General features: G+C 37.2%; 1 protein-coding gene across 1 annotated transcript in view; it reads left to right on the top strand.

Annotated features, from left to right (window-relative positions):
- Positions 1-393: 393 nt before the first annotated feature.
- Positions 394-26,115, top strand: part of LOC115287139 (complement factor H-like) — a 102,203-nt gene continuing 76,481 nt past the window's right edge. Inside the window, exons 1-5 of the mRNA XM_029933397.1 lie at positions 394-521; positions 13,964-14,149; positions 14,715-14,820; positions 24,332-24,408; positions 25,927-26,115. Coding sequence (XP_029789257.1) covers positions 464-521; positions 13,964-14,149; positions 14,715-14,820; positions 24,332-24,408; positions 25,927-26,115 — 616 coding nt within the window. The 5' untranslated portion in view covers positions 394-463. The remainder of the gene's footprint in view (positions 522-13,963; positions 14,150-14,714; positions 14,821-24,331; positions 24,409-25,926) is intronic.

The following is a 26,115-nucleotide window of genomic DNA, read 5'->3' as shown; positions in this document are numbered from 1 at the left end:
AAATAAATAAAGAACATAAAAAATTTGAAAAAAAATAAAGGAGCATCTATGATCTTTTGACATTTACACACAATAGGCCTGAATGGATTTCCATAATTAGAGAGTTAATGAAAACCTTGGGCACAACACTTGCACATTCCAAGAACCTGAACATGATCTAGCAGAGAACATGCCTGCATTTATAAAAACAAACCAAAGCGGGTCACGGGTATAACATTTACTATGAAAGCAGTGAGAATCTGAGTCCAACTCTGGCACTGCTGGGCTTGTGACTGATTTTTTCTTTTACTTTGCAAAAGTTTCTGATGGGCGGAGCATCTAGTAATCCCTTTCATTTCCAAACTGTGTTTCAACTTCCTTTTGCAGCAACTGCTTCCCTGCCCTAATCACAACTTTTAGCAGAAGAGAAGCTGGCAAGAGGGAGCAGTGGCAGCTGGCTGATGTGCCCCTAAGGATCCTCAAAATGAGATTCCCAGCAGTGATTGTTTGGCTTATGTGGTGGACGGTTTGTGTTGCAGAAGGTAAGAGTGAAAAAAGGAAGGCTTTTCTGTATTACAAAACATTTGCTATTATGCTTTTCTCAGTGGTAATAGGAATTTGGTCTAGAAGATGTGATTTAATTACTGTTCTATAGCTTATGTGTGAGTGGCTCTTGACATTGTTAAGTTTCAAAAAACATAAGTAGCTTCTTTAAATAATGTGATTATTCATAATTTTATTTAATGTAGAAATTCAAAACATGTTTTAATGTTTTGAAAACTGTAATATAAGCATTTCCCTTGTAATTTTTATAAAAAATAATTGACTTTTTTTGCTTAGAATTTTCACCCAAATGCTTTGTGTGAAAGAATTAAGAAGCATATGAGCATATATAGAATCAGAACAGAAATTAGACAATAGAAGCCTTCAAATCATCTAATGATTGGATTTATCTCAGATATAGATGTTAACTCTTTCTATGGAAAAATCCATTTATCACTTCCAACTGATGTTCCACGACCTTAAAATTCTTATAGATAACCAAGCATTACTTGTACCATTAGAATGAAAATACCATATAAATTGAAAAAATTGAATATGCAATGTTTTTAACATCTGAGTCATTATAATGGATGTTTTCCTGTGGGTGTATTTGAGATATATTCTAGAAGAGTAGCCTTTAGGAATAGTGAATATGAATGTAGAAGGTTTTATTTTTTTTGGCATTAGTAAGGCAATTTCTAGACATATAATTAAATTTAGTTCCAACACTACTTCTCAGTAGATTAAAAAGTTTTCTTTGGATGGAATTTTGTTTCTAGTTCATGATAGGAAACTAATTATATGATATTATTTGACATTTTTTGATTGACATTTTTAAAACAAATGAGTTGTCTAGCATTCATAAATTTCCAAAATATTTCACTAACTCAACAAGTTTTGATTGAATGCTTACTGTCAGCCTCTAAGCCTTGAGAAATATTAGCAAATGACACTAAGTCTCTGTCATTGACAGTCTTTCAATCTAGAAAATAAAGACCTATATCTCTCTTTAATTATATTCTTCTGTCATCTTTTTAAGGATTCTTCAAATGTGCTTAATTTTTTTCTAAGATGGAGTGGTTTTTTAGTTTCACATTCTGATATGCTAATGCTTGATAATTAGCTTGGAAACTTTATATATACAGCCATACTTATAAACTAGCTATACGGTCTTTCCCTATATATATAAGTATTGAAGTCATTATTCAAAAGTAAATTGTTACCGTACTGGCAAATAGGTCCAGAACACGGTTCATGCTACTAGTCATCACAAACATCTTTTTCTTTACGTAAGTGTTTTTGTCCTTTCTTTAACAGGAGTACTTTCAGTGTCTCAAAATGTCCATATTGTCTGCCTAGGCCTTATGTAGACATCACTTGTCATGTAAGGAAGATTTGTTGTTGTTTTTTTTTTCAGCTCATGTTTAAAACTCAAGAATGGATGCCAAGCTTAATTAAACTGTTTAAGTGATTACAAGGCAGATTTTGAAATTTTAAAATGGGGTGCAATTAAATATGTATTAAAAATTAATAGCAATTTAAACTCCTTACTTGATTCCAGCTGACTCATTTCACCTGTATTTTCTATTTCGTTAAAATGTGTTCAAATGTGGCAGCAGTTTCTGCTGGTAAATCGGGCATCAGCACTCTACGTACTACAGTAAGACCGACTGTAACTCTGGCTGACACCTAGTAGAGAAACTATAACGTTACTATTGAAAGCAATGCTGAGGTTAGTTAGCCTCTTGATTTTCACAACAGCACACACGATGCACAAGTGAGTAGGAAAAAATGACATGACTTTTCAGTAGATACTGAACTGCTATTTTTTCCTTCTTTGCCAAAAAGTTCTGAAACTGGTTTGAAATGCCAATTCCATGAGTCTACCATACCTGACAGAAATTTCACTCAGCAAGGTGGTCTTGCTCATTAAAAATATGTATACATCCTTCAGTAGTTGCCTCCAGCTTTACTTCTCACATAGAAATTAATATGGAATAGTGCATTGAGATACTGAGAAAGACTAAATGGAATCCTGAAGGGTCAGGTGAGGAATTGGGAAAAGACAGTTTGGAACACCGGCACAGTCTGCTTTACTCAACCAGGCTTCATGGTTTAGCATTTTGTAAATTGCCTCTGCCCCGTTCGGAATGGACATTCCTCAAAAAATACTCCTCACTACTAAGGAGGAATGATCACCCATATGAAGAATTTATTGGCCCAGGTTTCATGGAGACCAGTTAGTACCTGTTCAATGCAGTAGAGCCTCTGCATCCCCATTGCCCAGTGTCTAGAAATGTTAGTTGCTTCCATGTAAAACATCACAGCTGGATGAATCACCACAGGCTGATAAGAATCTGGTCATATTTACAGAACAAGGTTCAGAATAACAGTCCCTCAATTTTACCACATAGTTTCTGCTTTCTGGACTATATTACAATCACACTTTTCAAGTAGACCTTTTAGATTTAGGGTCTAAAAAGTGTATAATATTTGAAATGAGCCACAGCCCAGAAATTCCTGGCTGAGAAATGTGAATAAATTAAGCCTACTGAAAAATGTTCAAGTACACAATGGCTATTTTGTTTGGAGAGATGTAGGTGTTATCTAATGCTGGAGATTTAAAGGGAAAGAAATAGTCTTTCAGGACCTAAAATATACAGATCAAGGCTAGAGAGATTCTCTTCTATCAGAAAACAGAGGAAAACAATTTTTTGTGTAATGTTTCTTTTTTTTAATCTTTTTTAATGTTTTACTTTTGAGATAGAGAGAGACAGCCTGAGAAGGCGAGGGTCAGAGAGAGAGGGAGACACAGAATCTGAAGACAGGCTCCAGGCTCTGAGCTGTCAGCACAGAGCCTAATGCAGGGCTCAAACCCCACGAACCATGAGATCATGACCTGAGCGGAAGCCAGACACTTAACCAACTGAGCCACCCAAGCACCCCTTTTTTATATTGCTTCAAGTACAAGATGGTTTCAAATTTTAAAGTTTACCCTAAAATGGAAAAAATAATTGATATTATAAATCGTAAGAATTACTTATGAATTAACTAAAAGTACTATTTTATAAATGTGTATATGATGAATGGATCAAGAAGATGTGGTATATATATATATATATATATATATATATATATATATATATATATACACACACACACACAATGGACTATTACATGGCAATGAGAAAGAATGAAATCTGGCCATTTGTAGCAAAGTGGATGGACCTTGAGGGTGTCCTGCTAAGCAAAATAAGTCAGGCGGAGAAGGACAGATACCATCTGTTTGCACTCATAGGTCTAACAGGAGAACAGGAGAAACCTAGTGGAGGCCCAAGGGGAGGGGAAGGGGGAAAGAGAGTTGGAGGGAGAGAGGGACGCAAAACCTGAGAGACTATTGAATACTGAAAACAAACCGAGGGTTGAAGGGGGTGGGAGGGGGAAGGGAGGTGGTGGTAATGGAGGAGGGCACTTGTGGGGAAGAGCACTGGCTGTTATATGGAAACCAATTTGACAATAAACTATTAAAAATAAAAATAAATAAATAAAATAACTCAGAGGCTGGAAAAGAAAAAAAAAGATGTATATGAATGTAATACACAGTTACCTAATCCAGAAAACTTGACATAGTGGTTTTTAATTCTAAATTCTATGTTTCAATTTCAATATGATAAATAAGAATTCTTCTCCCATCAAGAAAACTCTATGTTTTCAGAAATCGTTGTGTAGCGTTTAACTATATGGTGTGATTTAAAGTTGTGCAATGGCCCAGCTGCCTTCAATATCCTTTCTTCTTTGAAAATGTTTTAGGGGCACTTGGGTGGCTCAGTAGGTTAGCTGTCTGACTCTTGATTTCAGCTCAGGTTATGATCTCACAGTTTGTGGGATTGAGCCCAACAGCAGGCTCTGCGCTGACAGTTGGGAGCCTGCTTGGGATTTTCTATTTGTCTTTCTCTCTCCTCTCTCTCTCTCTCTCTCTCTCTCTCTCTCTCTCTCTCCTCTCTCTCTCTCTCCCCCTCCACTGTTTGTACACTGTCTCTCAAAATAAATATTTAAAAAAATAAATTCTATTTAAAAAAAGAAAAAATGTTTTTCACATTGATATTACCAGATTCAACAAATCTGAAATTCACGTGGAAAAACATATACTATGAATAAAGACTTTAGAATAGTTAAATCTAGTATAATTTACTGTAATCTACTATGAATTACTATAAGCTGAAACGTTCTCTACAGCAATTTTAGTGAGGAAAGGTAGAAATGGATGATGCAGTGAAGACAGGACTAAGGAACTCTGGAAGGTGAGGTGTCCCTGGGGAGGAGATTTCTGATACGTGAAGCGTGACAGTGAGCACCATGAGAAGGGTCAGAGCAGATGCCCCCAGAGTGCCAGGAGAGGGAGAGGTGTGCCAAAGCAAGCCCTGCTTATTTTAAATGTAGGCATGTCTGCCCAATGCATATGCTACTCTTCTTCCCGCACATAATGTTAAACTGGAACTGAATTATTAAATGTTGCTGAAATTGTTCTTAACTACAAAACCCCCACTGACACACAAATTAGTAGTTTCTTCATCTTTGGCCTTTGATTCCTAGGACTTCTACCAAAGTCTAAATCGATCCACTTTTCTTTGCTCAATCCCGGGTTGTCCTACAACCTTTGCACTTTGCCTTCTTCCCAATTATGCCTCCGCCTCACTCCACACACCATCCCCCACCTGCCCAGAATGTGAAATTCTCCCAATCCGTCTATCCTGGGTTCACTTAACTGATGTGCACTTTACCCATACCTTTAACTAGTTTCAGAATATGGTGCATAAACAAGAGACTTTAGGGAAAAAAATCACAAAAAAAGAACAAAAGGAAAGAGGTAAAAAGATTTGACAGGGCACTTTTATGTATTTGGACATTTTAACTGAGAGGACCAAGTTTCTCAAACCATGTTGACCAAAAATGTAACAAATAGGGAAGTGATTATAGAATCCTTCCTTCAGAGGCTCCCAAAGCTTCTCTTGAACAAAACTAAAATGGTTCTGACTGCTAAATGATAGCATAAATTCAAAATTAAGACACATTGACAAGAGGTGCAGTGGAATTAAAGACAGCGGTTTCTTGGGCTCCTGCAACAGAGCTTTGAGATCACTGCACATGTGTCCTCATGTCTTACCTTTCACACGGGTTACCATGCACTGTGCTCTGCCCACGGGTTGCCTGCAGTCTGCAGATATGACGGAAAGGCTCCAAGAGAGCTTCATATTCATCCATTCATTCTCTCATTCATTTCTTTGTTCATCCAATGATCATTTTTTAAGTGTCTGCTAATATTAGTACTTAGAACTAGCATTTTCCAAAAGGCCATTTAGTAGGGAAAACAAAAGGAATAGTTATTGTATTTTATCAACATATTGTATCTTCTCATATAAAGCGTTGTGATGAAGGTAAGCAAAAGAGAGACCACAGGATCATTTAGAGGACACAAGAAATCCAAATTGGAATGGGAGGCTGCAGTGGGATGGGGTTGGGGTGTTGGTTTGTTAAGAGGTGGAATGAAGAGAGACAAATATGTCAGGGTCACGATGGCATCTTGGGTAGGCTATGACCGTTGGATAGGAGTCAACCAAATAAGGATGACATGGAGGAGGACATTCAAGACTGAGGAAAGATGAGGACACCTGTATGGTTCAGTCAGTTAAGAATTCGACTCTTGACTCGGCTCAGGTCATGATCTCAGTCATGAGATTGAGCCCCTTATAGAGCTCCAACACCAGGAATGGACCCTGCTTGGGATTCTCCCTCTTGCTCTCGCTCTCTCTCTCCTTCTACCCCTGCCCTCTCCATCAAAAAAAACAAAAAGACTGAGGAAACATCAATTGTGTTTACAAAAGACTACTAGTAGAGCTGTAAAAATGGAGGCTTGAAATCATCCCCCACATTTCTAACTCTTCCCTCTGTGGCATTTCCACAAGCACTACAGGTGAAATTGGGTAAAGATAGCGTGTGCTGCTTTTCTTTTTTTTTTTTTTTTTAAATTCTTATTCTCAAGATTATCATGCTAATTATTCAGATGCAAAATCATTCCTGCTATAGTTTTTAAGATCCTCATTTTAAGGTCATTCTGTACCTAAACTTCTTCTTACAGCAACCAGTCAATATATCCAAACAATTTACTTTACGAAGCTACCATTTTGACTTGAACAAGAATTGGCATCAGGTAGTAGCGACCCAAATACAACACATTTCAAGAAATTTGATTTCAGTGATATATTCAAGCTGTATCCTGATAGTAACTTGTTTCAATCCTAGTTATGGCATACTTGTATTCCGCCCAATTTCTTATAGCTATGACTTGTCCCACGTGCTTTTCATAATCCTGGAATTATCTTCATGGTCTTTACACTGTTAAAATTTCATCAAGAAATTGCATAAACATATTTGAAAAATTTTTTAATGTAAGTTTATTTTTTCAAGTGCTTTAATAGTGTAATGTCATCTGATTTTTCTAGAGTTTATATTTTTTAAAAAATTCACTGCAACTGATACTTTTATAGAGGTGTACATATTATCTGCCACATATCTTTAATTATTCTCATTTTGTTTGTAAAGTGATCTGAATATATCTTACTTTGAAAAGCTAATTGGATCATATCATGTATATGCATATGTAACTAATATTCATATATACTAGTGAGAAGGCAGGAGAGAAATTTAACATAAAATATCTATTTTTGCTCTTTCCATCGTGTCCATTTGATTTACTCTTTCAACCTTGATTTTTAGTTTTGCTGTATAATATATTCTAATGCCTACTAAGTTTAGAATGAAGCTATTCAAAAAGTGTTATTTCCTATTCTTTTTTTCCCAAAATAATTTTAGAAAACTAGAGTAATTATACAAAGAGACCAACCTTAGTCTACCAAGGCAGTCTGGTATACATCTGATTAAGGTTTTCTTGATTAATTTTAGAATGTCTTACAAATAAAAGGAAAGCCCACCAAAGAATTTTATTAACAAAAGTGGCATAACCAATTTTGGAAAAACATCCTATGTAACCCTGCGGAGATGGAGTCTAGTTAGCAGGCTGTGTCACAGTCAAGGTGGCTAATGGTCATAATTACAACTAAAATTTTGGAGATGGCAGTGGAAAGATGGAGAAATGGAGTAGGGGGCAGTGATACCGTTTTCTTACAGTCAAGAGATGCCATTTATAGTTCATGGAAAAAGCACCAGAATTTTAAGAGTTCTTTGAAGTAAAAAGGGTAGTCCATATGAGAATGCTTAAACATATATACCTAGTAAGAATTGTGAGAAGCTGATAGTAAGATTATGTGAAAGATATGTATCCGTGTCCTTTCCATCTGGTTGTTAAAAGCAATTAACCAGATCTGAAAATTCAAGAACTAGTGATATAAATGTATTTTCTTGAAATATAACCAAAAGAAAATGCATTTTCCTCAGGCTGGCTAATGAGCTGGTGGTGTATGTGCACGTGTGTTTGCGTGTGTCTGTAAATTGATTAATGTTTTGAAGATGGATTACTCTTGGCAGATATGTTAGCTTTAAAAAATAATTTAAATTGAATAAATTGATAAAATCTTTATTACTCTTATCTCGCATTAGCTTAATATCAAAATGGTAATATATTACTAAAATATAATTCTGTACTCATAATATTGGCATCTATGTTTGAAAATTATTTTTCTAATCACCTGAATGCCGTGAAGTGGATTTGAACTTCTAAACTGAAAAACACGCATATTAACCTGTAATTAAGCATAAAATTTTCATCATCAACATTAAATTTGAAAACAAACAAAAAAAATCTGGCTCTTTGGGAGTGTGGGGAATCGAGAGATGGTTTGTGTTGTTTTATGATAGTATATTAGCACCATCTAGTGGGAAAACAGTATGTTTTCTTAAATTCTAAAAATCAAAACTGTATGTAGTAGTATCATTTATTAAAAGTTCCCTAACATAAATGTGCTAAAAATTTGCTAAAACTTCAAAGGAAAGTTACTACATATGAAGCTCACATAAGTATTATTTTCTATACATAAGTATAGTTTTATATGGAGTTTCTATGAAATGTGAAACATTTTATCATAGATCTATTCCATGGTCATATTCATCTCTGTTGACTACTTGCCCCTTAACTTTAAAAAAAAAAAATTCTAGAATAGAATGTTAAGCCATTGTCATAAAACCAAGTAAAGAAAGGAGTTATGCAATGAAAGTGATACTAATAAATCTGTCTGGTGATAAGTATCTTTATATTTGCCATTTTCATAAGTAATGTGTTAGAGATCTAATGTAATCATTCTATCTTTTTAAAGTTTTCATTTAAATTCCAGTTAGTTAATGTATACTGTAATAATAGTTTCAGGAGTAGAATTTAGAGGTTCATCATGTACCTATAACACCCAGGGCTCACCACAACAAATGTCCTCCTTAATATTTATCACTTGTAATCCATCCCCCCACCTCCCTCCCCTCCAGCAACTTTCAGTTTGTTCTCTATACCTAAAAGTATGTTTTTTTGGTTTTGCCTCTCTCTTTTTTCTCCTATGTTCGTCTCTTTCAGTTTTTTAATTCCACATATGAGTGAAATCATATGGTATTTGCTTTTTCTGACTGACTTATTTAGCATAATATACTCTAGTTCCATCGATGTACTGCAGATGGCAAGATTTCATAACTTTTGGTGGCTGAGTAATATTCCAGTGTGTGTGTGTGTGTGTGTGTGTGTGTGTGTGTGTGTGTTATGTCTCTTTATCCATTCATTCATCAGTGGATATTTGTGCTCTTTCTATAATTTGGCTGTTGTTGATACTGCTGCTATAAATATCAAGCTGCATGTGTCCCTTTGTTATGCCCAAGTTTCCAATATTGCCCCCCAAAAAAAGACCAGAGACTACCAGGGAGACCAAGTCGTGCATGCAAAAGCAAAGGGCTTTATTACAGGCTTAAACTCGGGCTCACAGACTCCACCCACCCTCTGGCCACATGGAGAGAGAGCCCCAAACAAAGGCAGGGTAGGGCTTTTATGAGTTTGGGAAGGGGGAGTTACAGAAAATGACGACACAGGCACAGCGATCCAATCCCTACCCCCCAATCAATACTGGCAGTTGTGGGAGCCAATCACAACATTTAGAGTATTGACCAATCAGAGTGGGGCCAGGACCCTTACGGAGGGCGTGACTTTTACTAATATGATGTATCATGGTGATTGATTTGAGGATATTGAACCATCTTTGCAGCTCAGGAATAAATCCCACTTGACTGTGGTGAATGATTCTTTTAATATACCATTAAATTTGGTTTGCTAGTATTTGTTTAAATTTGCTTTAATGTTTTATTTATATTTGAAACAGAGAGATTCAGAGCATGAGCGGGGGAGGGGCAGAGAGAGAGGGAGACACAGAATCGGAAGCAGGCTTCAGGCTCTGAGCTGTCAGCACAGAGCCCAACGTGGGGATCGAACACACGAACGTGAGATCATGACCTGAGCTGAAGTCGGAGGCTTAACCGACTGAGCCACCCAAGCGCCCCAGTTTGCTAGTATTTGTTGAGAATTTTGACATTCATGTTCATCAGGGATATTGGTCTCTATTCTCCTTTTTAGTGAGAACTTTGCTGGTTTTGTAATCAAGGTAATGCTGACCTTGTAGAATGAGTTTGGAAGTTTTCTTTCTGTTTTTATTTTTTGAAATAATTTGGAAAAAATAGGCGTTAATGTTTGCTGATTGTTGGTCTGTTCAAGTATTCTAGTATTCTATTTCTTCCTGCTTAACTTTTGGTAGTTTATATGTTTCTAGAAATTTATCCATTTCTTCTATATTGCCCAATTTGTTGGCATATATATTTTTATAATATTTTCTAATACTTGTTTGCAGTTTTGTGGTGTTGATTGTGATCTCTCCTCTCCCTTTTATGGTTGTATTTATTTGGGTCATTTCTCTTTTCTTTTTGGTAAGTCTGGCTAAGGGGTTATCAATTGTATTAATTCTTTCCCAAAACAAGCTCCTGGTTGCATTAATCTGATCTGATTTTTTAAAATTTGTTTCTACTCTAATCTTTATTATTTCCCTTCTTCTGCTGACTTTAGGTTTCATTTGTTGTTCTTTTTATAGCACCTTTAGGTGTAAAGTTAGGTTGTATACTTGAGATTTTTCTTACTTCTTGAGTGAGACTTGTATTGGTATATGCTTCCCTCTTACAACTGCTTTGGTACATTCCAAAGGTTTTGGACCATCTTGTTTTCATTATGATTCCTTTCCATGTATTTTTTTTTTATTATTTCAGTAATTTCCTGGCTGACCCATTTATTCTTTGGTAGGATGTTCTTTAACCTCCATGTATTTGTTGTCTTTCCAAAGTTTTTCTTGTGGTTGACTTCAAGTTTCATCGGGTCCTGGCCTGAAAATATGCATGGTATGATCTCAGTCTTTTTGTACTTGTGGAGACCTGATTTGTAACCTACTAGGTGATCTACTCTGGAGAATGTTCCATGTGCTCTTGTTATGCCCAGATTTTTAATATTGTCCCCAAAAACCAGAAACAACCAGGGAGACCGAGTCATGCAAGCAAAAGCAAAGGGCTTTATTATTATTATGGGCTTAGGCTGGCCGGACCTAAGCTCAGGCTCACAGACTTTACCAGCACAATGGATCCATGCTGAAAGCCCCGAACAAAGTGGGGGTAGGGCCTTTATGGCTTTGGGAAGAGGGAGTTACAGGAAATTGTGACACAGGTATAGTGACCCAATCACTATTGCCTATCAATATTGGCAGTAACTTTAACCATACGTTGTTACTTTTGGTGGGAGCCAATCACAACATTTAGAGTATTGGCCAGTTACAGAGTGGGCCCAGGACCCTCACAGAAGGTGTGACTAGCCTTAAGCAATAGGTGATTATCTATAGCTTCCATCTTTAGGCCCGCCCTTAGAAATGTTAAAGGTGTTAGCTGGCCTTTCCTGATTGGGTGTTACAAGGGTTGTCCCTCCTTGTGTGTGCCCTTCTATTGTCTAATGATTCTGAGAAACTGACACTTAGGCCTTCAAGGTCAGAGGGAAACTTGAAACCTGTCATAGTGTCAGTTTGGTTCATATCTGCATCCTTACACTCTCAAAAAGAATGTGTCATCTGGTGTTTTAGGTTGAAATATTCTGAATGTATCTGTTAAATTCATCTGATCCAGTGGGTTATTCACAGCCATTGTTTCCTTGATAGTTTTATGCTTAGATTTTCTGTCCATTGGTGTAAGTGGGTGTCATAGACTCCTTTATTGTATTACTATCAATGAGTTCCTTTATGTTTGTTACTCTTTTATATATTTAGGTGCATTCTAGTTGGGGGCATGAATATATATAATTGTTAGATCTTGATGAATAGACCCTTTTATTATGATAGAGGGCCCTTCATCTCTTATTATGGTCTTTAATTTAAAATCTAGTTTGTCTGATATAAGTATGGGTACTCCAGCTTTCTTTGACATCCATTAGCATGATAAATGGCTCTCCATCCCCTCACTTTTAATCTGCAGGTATCTTTGGGGCTAAAATGAGTCTCTTGTGGGAAGCATATAGATGGGTCTTCTTTTTTTTTATCCATTTTGATACCCTATACCTTTTGATTGAAGCATTTAGTCCGTTGACATTCAGAGTAATTGTTGATAGATATGAATTTAACGCCATGTATTTATTTTATCATGTTTCTGGAGATTTTCTCTGTTCTTTTCTAGAGTTTGTTGTTTTTGGTCTTTCTTTTCCACTCAAAGAGTCCCCTTTAATATTTATTGCAGGGCTGGTTTGGTGGTCACAAATTCCTTCAGTTTTTGTTTGTCTTGGGAGCTGTTTATCCCTCCTATTCTGAATGATAGACTTGCTGGTTTGAGTGTCCTTGGCTGCATATTTTTCCCATTCAGCACATTGAATATATCATGTCACTCTCTTCTGCCTGCCAAATCTCCGTGGAGAGATCTGCTATTAGGCTTTTTTTCTTCTTCCTTTTTAAGTTAGTGACTTCTTTTATCTTGCTGCTTTTAGATTTTTTTTTCTTTATCTCTATATTTTGCAAAGTTAACTACAGTGTTTGTAGTTAAGTTGGCCTGTGTGTGTTCATTTTGATGGGAAATCTCTGTGCCTCCTGGATTTGGATGTCTGTTATCCTTCCCCAGTTTAGAGAAGTGTTCAGCTATAATATTCTCAAATGAACCTTCTGCCTCCTTTTCCTTCTCTTCTTCTAAGACTACTATGATTTGAATGTTATTCTGATTTACGGAGTCACTGAATTCTCTAAGTCTACATTCATGACCTAATATTTTTCTTTCCCTCTTCTCTTCAGCTTCATCATTTTTCATAAGTTTATCTTCTAAATCACTGATTCATTCTGATGATTGTTTCATCCTTACATACAAAGCTGCAGGACAGTTGTCTGTTGGTGCCTGGGACTGGTGGCTGTGCTGGTCTGGAAGCTGGCTCCTCTGGTCAATAGATAAGCAGTTGCCAGGCATGGAGGGGCTAGGGTTCATTTAAGCGGGCTGCCTTCACTGGGGGCCACTGTCCTGTTCCCTGAAGCCCCACCACATTGGTGTTGGTGAGAAAAATGACAACATCTTAATCTCTTCTCCCCTCAGAGGGTGTCTCAAAGTATGCAGTTCAGGCAGCCCTCACAGAGTAGCATGATCATTTGACTTGTTCTGCTCCACAGTCTCCTCCACCTCCTAGGACTGCCTTCTGTGCAAACCTCATTCTGGAATAATGCCACTCTGCCCTGCCAACAAAGGGCCTTAGGCTGCACCTGCAGTGTCTTTGTCCTTGGGGGGCAATATACCCTCTTCCCACAGTTCTTTAGGGAAAGTTTCTCCCAATGCATCCTTGAGAACACTACCACACCCCAGGACTGGTTCCCCTCCCCACCAGGCACCTGCACACAGCCAGCTCAGTCCAAAGAAAGTCAAGCAACCCTAAAAACTTCAATCTTCATTCATAAGGCTGTTTGCAAAGTGGAAATTCACTCTCTCTGTATTTTTTGTTCCCCTGTCCTTGGTCCATAGAGATTTTTCTCCTGTCCAAGTACAATACTGTATTTCCACAACCTTTTTTCACTTCCTTTTGTCTCTTCACAGAAGGGGTCTCCTCCCTTCCTTGCCTATACTGTTCATTTTTTTCTCTCCTGGTTCACAAAGAACCACTTCTCTCCCACCAAGCTGTTTCTTTCCACCAGTGGGGATCCTTCTGCCACTCTGCAGATTGATTTCCTGGGTGTTACAAGTGTTCTGACCTCAATACGACTGTGTTGGGGGATGAGGGGAAAGAAGAATCTTCCTACTTATCTGCCATCTTGACTCCTCCAAGCATAGGTATTTTTAGAAGCAAAAATAACCTAAATATATTGGAAATTTAAATAAACACTTTAAGCAATTACTTTGTTTTCATTGTTTTTAGATTGTGAAGGACCGCCTCCAGGAAGACAAAATGAAATTTTGTCAGGTGTCTGGTCTGAACAAACATATCCCGAGGGAACTCAGGCTACATATAAATGCCAACCTGGATATAGAAGTCTTGGAGCTATTGTAATGGAATGCAAGAATGGAAAATGGGTGGCTCTTAATCCATTGAGGATATGTCAGAGTAAGTAAATCGTACATTTGTGAAAAGTTTAGTTGTGAAAATACAAAATGTTTGATGTTGTAGCAATATTAGCTGAATTATATCACAGTTGTCATTTAAATACAAAATAATAGGGGTGCCTGGGTGGCTCAGTCGGTTAAGCATCTGACTTCAGCTCAGGTCAGGATCTCACGGTTTGTGAGTTCGAGCCCCGTGTCAGGCTCTGTGCTGACAGCTCAGAGCCTGAAGCCTGATTCTGATTCTGTGTCTCCCTCTGTCTCAGCTCCTCCCCTACTTACGCTCTGTCTCTCTGTCTCTCTCCTTCTCAAAAATAAATAAAAATTTAAAAAGATAAAAATATATAAATACAAAATAATATACCATCATTGTTCTTAGTAAGGAGTTGTAATCTTCCAAACTAAAAAAACCAACTGTATAAATAAGTTTGATAATAAAATAATAACTTTGTTATTTTTCACTTTTCCATATCTTCAATTATATCTTTGGATAGAATATCAAATGTCATTTTTCTTGAACTTTTACATCAAATGTGTTTCATAATATTGTATTGTTTTGATCATTTTAGAAAGGCCCTGTGGACATCCTGGAGATACTCCATTTGGTTCTTTTCATCTTGCAAGAGGAAATGAATTTGAATATGGAGCAAAGGTTGTTTACACATGTAGTGAGGGGTATGTAGTCAATATAAAAAAATTGAGACAGTTATAATTTAGATTGTAAATAGGGATGATATTGATTAGTATTTTTAAGGTCACTTTCTTTTCCTTTTTTTTATTTTTAACATTTTATTTTATTTTTAGAGAGACAGAGTAGGAGCAGGGGAGGGGACAGAATCCAAAGCAAGCTCCAGGCTCTGAGCTGTCAGCACAGAGCCCAGTTAGGGGCTTGAATGCACAATCTGTGACATCATAACCTAAGCCAAAGTAGGATGCTTAACTGACTGAGCCACCAAGATGCCCCAGTCACTTTATTTTTCTATGAGCATTTTTATAAGTACTAAACAAATAGCCTGAAAAATTAATCTGTAATGAAAATTATTATGTTTGGATACCATATTATCTCCTCAACATTGGAAATTTAAAATGAATTATAATTACTCTTGGAAAGTGTAGTTCTAGGAGGGTTGGAAAATAGTATGCATATAAATAAGGGTTTATTCCAACAAGTCTTGACTATATTCTATTATGTGCAGAGTATATGGAAGTTCAACATGTCAGGGACACTGGAAATGGTAACAAAATCAAATTACATGGCAGCTTTTTGATAAAACCTTATAAAGTTTAGGAGAAACAAATATTTTACACTGGAGCAATAATAACTACCATTATTTAAGTGGTCTTCAAATTATTCTTACCACATGGACCAAAAGTGCTACTACCTTCATAATCATTGACTTGGTTCTCTAACCACCTACTGGACTTTCAATGGCTAATCTTAACACTGTGGTACCTCTTCAGTGTTCTTTATTTCTGTTATGCCCTTCCAGGTCAAAAAATTGTGTTGAAGTAAGTTTCATGCATGGTAAAACCAGTATCATTACAAGTTTATGCTACAGAAATATAAGTAGGATCAATATAATACTTTAAAGGTTAGGCTTCAGAAAAAGCCTGCATCCCAAAACTCCACCACTTAATAACTGTGTCATTCTGATATCTCTTAACTCCCATTTCCTCAATTTTATGGTAGAAACATGGGATGCCTGAGTGACTCACTCAGTTGGGCATCCAACTCTTCATTTCAACTCAGGTCATGATCCCAGGGTCTTGGGATTGAGCCCCACATCGGGCTCTGCACTGAGCATGGAGCCCGCTTGGGATTCTCTCTCTCCCTCTGTCCTTTCCCCAACTTGCACATACTCTATCTGTCTCTCTCTCTCTAAAAGAAACACAGCAGGTGCATCATAGAATTGGTGGAAAACATAAATAAGACACACACTGAAGCCCTTCAAAGAGTTCTTGGGATATTATAGGCACCCAATAAGTCTTAGTTCTTATGATTTTAGGCTCTCTTTGGACACTATCTGAGATTCTTCAAAGACATTTTTAGCACAACTTTCAATCATTGCTGCTGACTTTGTTATACATGACCAAATAACCAAATATGAAGACCATCTGGACCTAAACTTTCCAATTACCTCACTGTTCACCTCTGTAATATCCCTTTCAGTACAGGCTTGTCTGGCCCCCCCTTTAGTTTCCATTTTGGACCTGGCAAAAGAGATCAAAACTCTTAGACTGCTTCCACTACATTCCCTATATCTCAGTAATAAAAAAATTATAATTTGGTCAAAAAAATTACTGACATACTTAACCTCTGACCTTGGCTCAACTTAATTTATCTTTGCTTCCTTCCTCTTGTACGAATTCTGGGCAAACTCTGTTAGAGACTCTATGAAATTAACTGCCCCTGCCACTCAGCTTGGACTTCCAGCAAGGACTAGATATTCATCAGGGAAATAAAAGTCCTCGGACCAGGCAAGATCCGCAAACATCAATAGTTTATACTATTTTAAAATTTTTAGAGAGCTTATTTTACCTACCTGAGGGGTGTAAATCTTTTGACTTAAATGTGGAATCAATGCAGAATGGGTTTACTACACCCATGGTTTCTGCTCATCATCCGACCCTCTTTGATCCCTTGTCCTCATACACCTTTTCTCTGCTAAATATCTATTTAGCTGAATACTAGCCCTGTATCAGGATATTTGACATGGATATCTAGTTTCAGTATCCTATGGATAGGGAGTTTTAAGGAAGAGCTCAGCAAAACGTTTTTCTGGTACATTGCCCAGCTGGGGTTGCAGATACATGAGCTGTTACTTTTCCCCAAGTACCAGCATTTGGACAGTCTATTTTCCTTCCCCCTTTCTCTAGGTGTATGGGCCATAAGTGGTTTTGTGTAGAATGTTGCAGAATTCTGAAAACAATTTTGGGGGAATGGGGGAATGTCTAGTGTAGATGGAAAATGTTAACCAGGAAATATACTTTCTATTTTGGAACAGGGTACCAGTAGTGGAGACAAAGAAGGAATTTTAATTGCCAATTATTTTGTTTCTTTATATAACAGAGACATAGATAAATGTTTGACTTCAAGTTCTGTGATTCTCATTTAAAATGTTTTCTTCCTTTAGAGAATTAGGAAGAAACAATAACATTCAGAGAAAGACAAAGTAATTTTTGAGGAGAAAGTTTGTGATTTTTTTACTTGTGTAATGAGTGAAGCAATACTTATTTGCCAGTGAAGGAAATATTTTTTATGTAGAATTATTTAGATGTTAATGAAAGGCCCATTCTCAAAATTATCTCTCTTGTGATTGTCAAAATGTTGCTCACTGCTCATTTTTTGAGAAAAAGCTTTCTGCTTCTCTCTGTCCACTGTTAATACTAATAAAGATACTTTGCTTTCTCTAAAGAGTCTGATAATGACTATACATTTTGCATCCACCCGAAGGAGCTTTCATCCAACTAGTACACTTTAAATATTAAGGATGGGCTTCATATGTTACCACAGGTAGATAAATTTGACATTGAATGGGTTTTGTAAGGAAACCTGACTTGATGACTGCACTCTGTAAAAAACGCCCAGGATGAAAATGGGAAGATGAAGACAAGTGTTTGAAATAAACCACATGCTAAGAAATTTTGGCTAGTACTAAATTTGATTATGTAATGAGCCCCAAATGTTCCAAAAATATCATAATTGTGGAGGGTAGGAGTATGGAACAAGAGTGGAAGAAGTGGAACATATTGTTAGCTCTTGGTTCAAGTTTTGGTGGTAGTTCAAGGAATTTATAACATTAAATGTAAGTAATTGACTAACTCCATGATAAAAATAAGTGGATATTGTGCACAAAATCATAATGAGTTTCTGTCATGAAACAAAGATAATGATTATTCCTAGTCCATGTGCCTGAGGACTTGAGGGCCTTTTTTAAAAAATATAATTTATTGTCCAATTAGATAATGTAGACTGAATACAGTGTGTTCTTGGCTCCAGGGGTAGATTCCCATGATTCATCGTTTATATATAACACCCAGTGCTCGTCCCAACAAGTGTCCATCAGCCATTTTCACCTCTCAATGTTCATTACCTCTCAATGGCCATCACCCCTCAGTGCCCATCACCTGTTTTCTCCTCTCCACTGATCTCCCCATCAATGTTAAGTTCATTCTCTATCTTTAAGAGTCTCTTTGGTTTGCCTCCCTCTCTGTTTGAAACTATTTTTCCCTTCCCTTCCCCCATGGTCTTCTGTTAAGTTTCTCAGTTTCCATATACAAGTGAAAAGATATATCTTTCACTGACTGACTTATTTCACTTAGCATAATGCCCTCCAGTTCCATCCACTGTTGCAAATCACAGGAGTTCATTCCTTCTTGTTGCCAAATAGTATTCCATAGTATGTATAAACCACATCTTCTTTATCCCTTCAACGGTTGATGGGCATTTGGGCTTTTTCCATGATTTGACTATTGCTAAAAGCACTGCTATAAACATTGGGATATATGTGCTCCATTGATTCAGCACTCCTATATCATTTGGATAAATTTTGAGTACCTCTATTGCTGGGTCCTAGGATAATTCTATTTTTAAATTTTTGAGGAAACTCCATGCTATTTCCCAGAGTGGCCACACCAGCTTACATTCCAACCAACAGTGCAAGAGGGCTCCCATTTCTCCACATCCTCACCATCATCTGAGTTGTTAATTTTAGCCAGTCTGACTGGTGTGAAGTAGTATGTCAATGTGGTTTTGATTTGTATTTCCCTGATGATGAATGATGTTGAGCATCTTTTCATGTGTCTGTTGGACATCTGGATGTCTTCTTTGGAAAAGTGTCTATTCATGTCTTCTACCCATTTCTTCACAGAATCATTTGGTTTCTTTTGGGTGTTGACTTTGTAAGTTCTTTATAGATTTTGGATACTAACCCTTTATCCAATATGTCATTTGAAAATATCTTCTCCCATTCTGTCGGATGCCTATTAGTCTTGTTGATTTCCTTCGCAGTGCAGAAGCTTTTTATCTTGATGAAGTCCTACTAATTAATTTTTGCCTTTATTTACCTTGCCTTCGGAGACGTTTTCGAGTAAGAGGTTGCTGTGGCTGAGGTCAAAGAGGTTGTTACCTATATTATCCTCCAGGATTTTGATGGTTTCCTGTGTCACATTCAGGTCCTTCCTCCATTTTGAGTTTATTTTTGTGTATGCTGTAATAAAGTGGTCCATTTTTAATCTTCTGCATGCTGCTGTCCACTTCTCCCAGTACCATTAGCTAAAGAGACTGTCTTTTTTCCATTGGATACTTTTTTCCGCTTTGCCAAAGATATTGGCCATATGTTTTTAGGTCCAGTTCTGGGTTCTCTATTTTATTCCATTGGTCTATATGTGCCTATACCATACTGTCCTGATGATTACAGCTTCGTAGTTGAGGCTAAAGTCCAGAATTGTGATGCCTCCTGCTTTGATTTTCATTTTCAACATTACTTTGGCTATATGGAGTCTCTTGTAGTTCCATACAAATTTTAGGATGGTTTCTTCTAGCTCTGAGAAGAATGCCAGTGTAATTTTGATTGGGATTGCACTGAATTTATAGATTATTTTGGGTAGTATTGACATTTTAACAATATATGTTCTTCTAGTCTATGAGCATGGAATATTTTTCCATTTCTTTGTGTCTTCTTCAATTTCCTTCATAAGTTTTCTATAGTTTTCAGCATACAGATTTTTTACACCATTGGTTAGGTTTATTCCTAGGTATATTATGGTTTGTGGCACAATCATAAGTGAGATTCATTTCTTGACTTCTTTCTGTTGCTTCATTATTGGTGTATAAAAATGTATCCTGAAGCTTTGCTGAATTCATGTATCAGTTCTAGCAACTTTTTAGTGAAATGTTTTGGGTTTTCCATATAGAGTATCATGTCATCTGTGAAAAATGAAAAATAGACTTCTTCTTTGCCAATTTAAGTGCTTTCTATTTCATTTTGTTGTCTGATGGTTGAGGCTAGGACTTCCAACACTATGTTAAACAATAGTGGTGAGAGTGGACATCCCTGTCGTGTTCCTGATCTTAGAGGTTTCCCCATTGAGGATGATATTAGCTGTGGGCATTTCATGTATGGCTTTTATGATGTTAAGGTACGTTCTTTCTACCCCAACTTTCTTGAGGATTTTTATTAAGAAAGATGCCGTGTTTTGTCCTGTGCTTTTTCTGCAACTAATCTTTATTATCTTTCTTATTCTGCTGGCTTTGGGTCCCTATGCTGTTCTGCTTCTAGTTCCTTTAGGTGTGTGGTTATGTTTTCTATTTGAGATTTTTCTTGTTTCTTGTAATAGGCCTGGATTGCAGTGTATTTTCTTTTTATGATTGCCTTTGCTGCATCCCAAATGGTTTGGACTGTTGTGTTTTCATTTTCATTTGCTCCCATATATTTCTTAATTTCTTCTTTAACTGCCTGGTAGACCCATTCATTCTTCAGTAGGATGTTCTTTAACCTGCATGCATTTAGAGGCTTTCTACATTTTTTCTTGTGGTTGATTTCAAGTTTTATGGCATTATGATCTGAAAATATGCATGGTATGCAGCTTTTTTATATATCTTGAGGGCTGTTTCGTGACCCAGTGTGTGATCTATCTTGGAGAATGTTCCATGGTACTCAAGAAGAATGTGTATTCAGCTGCTTTTCGATGAAAAGCTCTGAATATATATGTCAACTCCATCTGGTCTGATGTATCATTCAAGGCCATTGTTTCTTTATTGATTTTTCTGCCTACATGATCTTTTCATTACTGTCAGTGGAATATTAAAGTCCCCTGCAATTACTGTATTCTTATCAATAAGATTACTTATATTTGTGATTAACTGATTTCTATATTTGGGTGCTCTCAAGTTGGGGACAGAAACATTTACACTTGTTAGTTCTTCTTGATGGATAGACCCCTTAATTATGATATGATGCTCTTCTTCATCTCTTGTTACAGGTTTCGTTTAAAATCTAGTTTGTGTAATATAAGTATGACTACTCCAGTTCTCTTTTGACTTCAGTAGCATGATAGATGGTTCTCCATCTCCTCACTTTCAATCTGCAGCTGTCCTCAGGTCTAAAATGTATCTCATATAGGCAACATTTAGATGGATCTTGTTTTTTGATCCACTCTGATACCTTGTGTATTTTTATTGGGGCATTTAATCCATTTACATTCAGAGTGATTATTCAAAGATATAGTTTTAGTGCTATTGTGTTATCTGTGTTATTCATGCTTGTAGTGATATCTCTGGTCCTTTGTAGTCGTTGCTGCTTTCCACTCACAGAGTTCCTCTTAGGCTCTTACAGGGCTGATTTAGTGGTCCTGAAGTCCTTCAGTTTTTGTTTGTCTGGGAAATGCTTTAATCTTTCCTTCTATTCTGAATCACAGCCTTGATGGATAAAGCATTCTTGGCTGCATATTCCTAGTCAGTGCATTGACTGTTTCCTGTCACTCCCACCTGGCCTGCTAAGTTTCAGGTCTGCTACTGCCCTTGTGTGTCTCCCTTGCAGGTTAAGGCTTGTTTTTCCCTAGTGGTGTTCAGAATTCTCTCTTTATCTTTGTATTTTGCCAGTTTCACTATGACCTGTCATGGTGTTGACTTGTTTTTGTTGATTTTGAAGGGAGTTCTCTGTGCCTCTTAGGTACTGTTTTCTTCCCCAGGTTATGGAAGTTCTCAGCTATAATTTGTTCAAATAAACTTTCTTCTTTTTTTCTCTCTCTCTCTCCTTCTTCTGAAACTTCTATGATACCAATATTTCATTTCATTGAATCACTTAGGTCTCTAATTCTCCCCTTAATGGTCTAGTATTTTCTTATCTCCCTTATTCTCAGTTTCATCATTTTTCATAATTTTATCTTCTATTTCACTTATCTCCCCTCTGCTTTCTCCATCTTTGATCTCACTACATCTAGATTATTTTGCACCTCATTTATAGCATTTCTTCATTCATTGTGACTATTTCTTAGTTCTTTGATCTCTGCAGGAGTAGATTCTCTGATGTCTTCTTAGCTTTTTTCAAGCCTAGCTATTAATCTTGTGACTGTTATTCCTGACCCAATATATTGTTTACATATCTGATTCTCTAGCTGTCGCTTCTTCCTGGAATTTCTATTGTGGAGAATTCTTCTATTTCATCATTTTGGCTAGATTTCTGTCCCTTATATGTTTTAATAGCTTATTATGTGTCCTGCACCTGTGAGCACTACTATATTAAAAAGGGGTTATACACTCTCTAGGGCTTGGCCCTTCAGGAGATATTTTTGGAGTGTGTTGTTTGCTTTCTCCTGTGATTGCTGTATGTCCTTCCTCATAGTAGTGGTTTGGACTTCCTACCAGGTATGCTTTGATATGTTCATGGAACATAAGTACAAAAGTAACATGGAAAAAAAAATTTTAACAGGGTGATGGGGAAAGAAGCCTTATCCCACATAAAGAAAGAAATGACAGGGTCGGGGGGAAAAAGAAAAAAATTGACCATGTAGAGAATCAGAGAAACTATATGGCTTACTCTAGAGAGAACGAGAGGAAAATAAAGAGGAAGGAGATACAGAGGAGGTGTAAAAAGAATAGATTAAAAACATCTGCTTAAATAAACCAACAACCAAAATAACCAAAAGAGAAGGGAAGAAATCAGAGGAAGAATATATATATATATGAAATAGTAATTGAACAAGAGTCAATTCAGAAAATGCAAAAACACTGGACCAATATCTGCTGGTGCCAGTGGGTGCACTGGTCTGGAGGAGGGGCTCTTTGGTTTGGTCAGTGTTCATCTTGCTCTGTTAGATCGGCAATTGCCAGACACAGAGGCTGTGGTTTGTTGTAGGCAGTTCCTTCCTCCACTGTGGGCTATTGTTCACTGAAACCTGACCTTGTTGGTAATGGGGATAAAAATGGAGACATCCCATCTCCCATCTCCAGACCAGGTGTCCCAAACCACTCTGTTCAGGCTGTCCTCACAGCACTGTGCAGGTACCAGCAGGCCACTTTGTCCTGCTCGTCTCCTGTGCCTCCCAGGCACTCCCAAGACATCCCCAATGTCTTAAGGATCCTACCTTGGAGTCCCAGTTCTGGGGTAGTGCCACTCCAGCCTGCTAGCAAACATAGGGCCTCTGGCTGGCTGGCGCCTGCAGGGTATTTTGTCCTTGGAGCTGCCTTCTTCTCACAGCCCTCAAGGGAGGGGACTGCTCTCTCCATCTGCACCTCTCAGGCTGTCACCAAGCCCAGGGCTGGCTCCCCTGCTCCCCAGGCATGTGTACCGGGCAGCAGGCCCCAGTCCAGAGGAAGCCCTACAGCGCTGGAAGGAGCTAGAAATTGTTTTTTTCTCAGTTTATTCTGTTGCCCTGTCTTTGGTTTTTCTCTTGTCCAAATACAATCCTATACGTCCAAAGCCTCTCTTTCTCTTCCTTTTGTTTCTCCATAGAAGCAGATCCCTCCGCCTATGCCGGCCACCCATTTTATCTTTCCCAATTCGCAATTATGCACCTTTGGCCCTCCAAGTTGTCTGTATGGACTCCTGGAGATGTTTCTGTTGCTCTGGTGGCCTGGATTCCTGGAATTCCAAGTCTTCTGGCCTAAATACTGCTGTGTTTGAGAGACAAGGGAACTTTGGGACCCCCTACTTCTCCACCATGTTAACTCTCTCCAAGAGCCTTTCTTAAGTAATAAAGAAGTTTAAGAACAATAGAAAGCAGCACCTGGGTGGCTTAGTTGATTAAGCGTTCCACTCTTGATTTTGGCTCAGGTCATAATCCCACAGTTCATGAGACTGAGCCCATGTTGGGCTCTGTCCTGACAATGCAGAGTTTGCTTGGGAGACTCTCTCGTCTCTCTCTGCCCATCCCTTACTCTTGCTCTCTCTCTCTCAAAATAAATAATAAACTTGAAAAACTTCTTCATCTCATATAGATTTTTTAAAAAGTTAACTAAAAAAGAAAGAAAAAAATTTAAGAAAAGGAAAGAATAGAGAGAAAGAAAGGAAAGCAAAGGAAAGAGGAAGGGAAGGGAAAGAGGATGGAGGGAAAGTAGGTAGGAAGGAAATGTATATGCTGTTAATTTCCTCTGAAATGGAGCTTCTGGACATTCAGAATGTATTAAACTTAAAATGCTTATAAATGGATATTAACTCACCACTTTGTTATTTTTGGTTTTTAGGTATCGGATGCTAGGTAGGATTAATTTCCGTGAGTGTGAATCTGATGGATGGACCAATGATATTCCTTTATGTGAAGGTATATGTAAAATTGATTTATAGATATATTAAAATATTTAAAATATCTAAGATTTTTTGAGAGATCTTACATTAAAATATCCTTAAGGTTTGTAATTACATATTTTTGATTCAAAGTATTTTTATGGCTTCTAATGTAGTATAGAATGGATATCTAAGCTTTTTATTACTACACTATTTTGTGTTTCATTAACCAAATAGGATTACAGTTTCATCTTATCTAATATATTCAAAGTATTAGAGATTAGGAAATCTATAAAACCTATTTTCCTTACCTTTTCAATTCTAAACAGCAGAAATAGCTCAAGTATCAGAACTTCAGCTTTACTAATGAAAACATACTCAGCTAATATTCACCCAAATGCAGAAATTGTCAATAATAGCTGAAATGGAGAACATGATTTAGACATCTCCCCCTCTTGGGTGGCAGGGAAGATTTTCTTGTAGTCTTAGTCTTACTGAAAAGACACAGAAAGTAAGGAAAAGCTCTGCTTTTCTTACTGATCCATAAACCAAGTCAGAATGAGAAAACTGAGGTCCTGTTTCCAAATTGTGGGCTAGTAATCCCAGTCTCTTTAGTCATCATGAAAGTAAAGAGATGAGTCAGAATAGTCTTTCTTAGTTCCATGGTGAGAAGGAGAGGGAGAGGGAGAGGGAAGGAGGGAGGGGAGGAGGAAAAGGGGGAGGGAGGGAGGAGGACCAGGAGGAGGAGGAGGAGAAGGAAGGGGAATGGGAATGTGATCACTCAAAAGTCCTGTTACCTAAAGAAGGAAATTTATGGAAATGTGAGGAAAGATCTAAATGGTTTAAGGAACATCTACATTGAAATCACCTGAGGTGCTTGTTTAAAGCTGAAATTTGGGGTTACTAAACACTGACCAAATCAGTATCTCAGGTAATAGGACAGGGAGATAGCCATAGAATTTCCATGTTAATGAGCATCCTGGATGGATCTACTATAGAATAAAGTTTAAGTGCCATAACCTAAAAGATATTAGAAAATATTAAGTAAAATCAAAAGGAGTACTCAAATTATTCTGAGCACTGATGTGGGAGAGGAAGGAAAACTAAGGACTGTTTATCTATTGAAATAAATAGAATCAGAAAGTTTGCTTTTACACCTTTTAGGTATACAATGTTATATTATCCCAGGGCTTAAGTGAAAATTTTTATGTAATTATCCCCAACTGTATTTTTTAATTACTTAAGAAACACTAGTTTGTTACTACAAAAATGTGAACTGATGTACAATGAAATATTTTTCTTTCTCCACTCTCATAGAAAATAATCAGAGATAAGTTTATTGTTGTTGTTGTTTTTAATTTATAAGCCTTTATAGCCAACAAACAGACTTATTGGATGCTTCTTTTAAAAAATCAAGTTATTTTCTCTAGTCTTAACTTGCTGATGATTTTATAGCTTTATGTGTGTGTGTGTGTGTGTGTATATATATATATATATGTTTCATAATAAAGTTGTCAAATTGTATTATGAAAAGTTACATTTACTTTTTTTTCAGTTGTTAAGTGTTTGCCAGTGACACATCCAGAGAATGGGAGAATTACCAGTAGTGTGTCGGACCTAGACCAGGAATATACTTTTGGACAAGTCGTGCGGTTTGCGTGCAACTCAGGCTTCATGCTTGTTGGGCCTGCAGAGATACATTGCTCCACAAATGGTGTCTGGAGTGGAGAAAGCCCGACGTGCA

Source organism: Suricata suricatta, chromosome 3 (assembly GCF_006229205.1).
Source record: "Suricata suricatta isolate VVHF042 chromosome 3, meerkat_22Aug2017_6uvM2_HiC, whole genome shotgun sequence".
Classification (NCBI taxonomy): domain Eukaryota; kingdom Metazoa; phylum Chordata; class Mammalia; order Carnivora; family Herpestidae; genus Suricata; species Suricata suricatta.
This window is presented reverse-complemented; position numbering and strand designations above follow the sequence as displayed.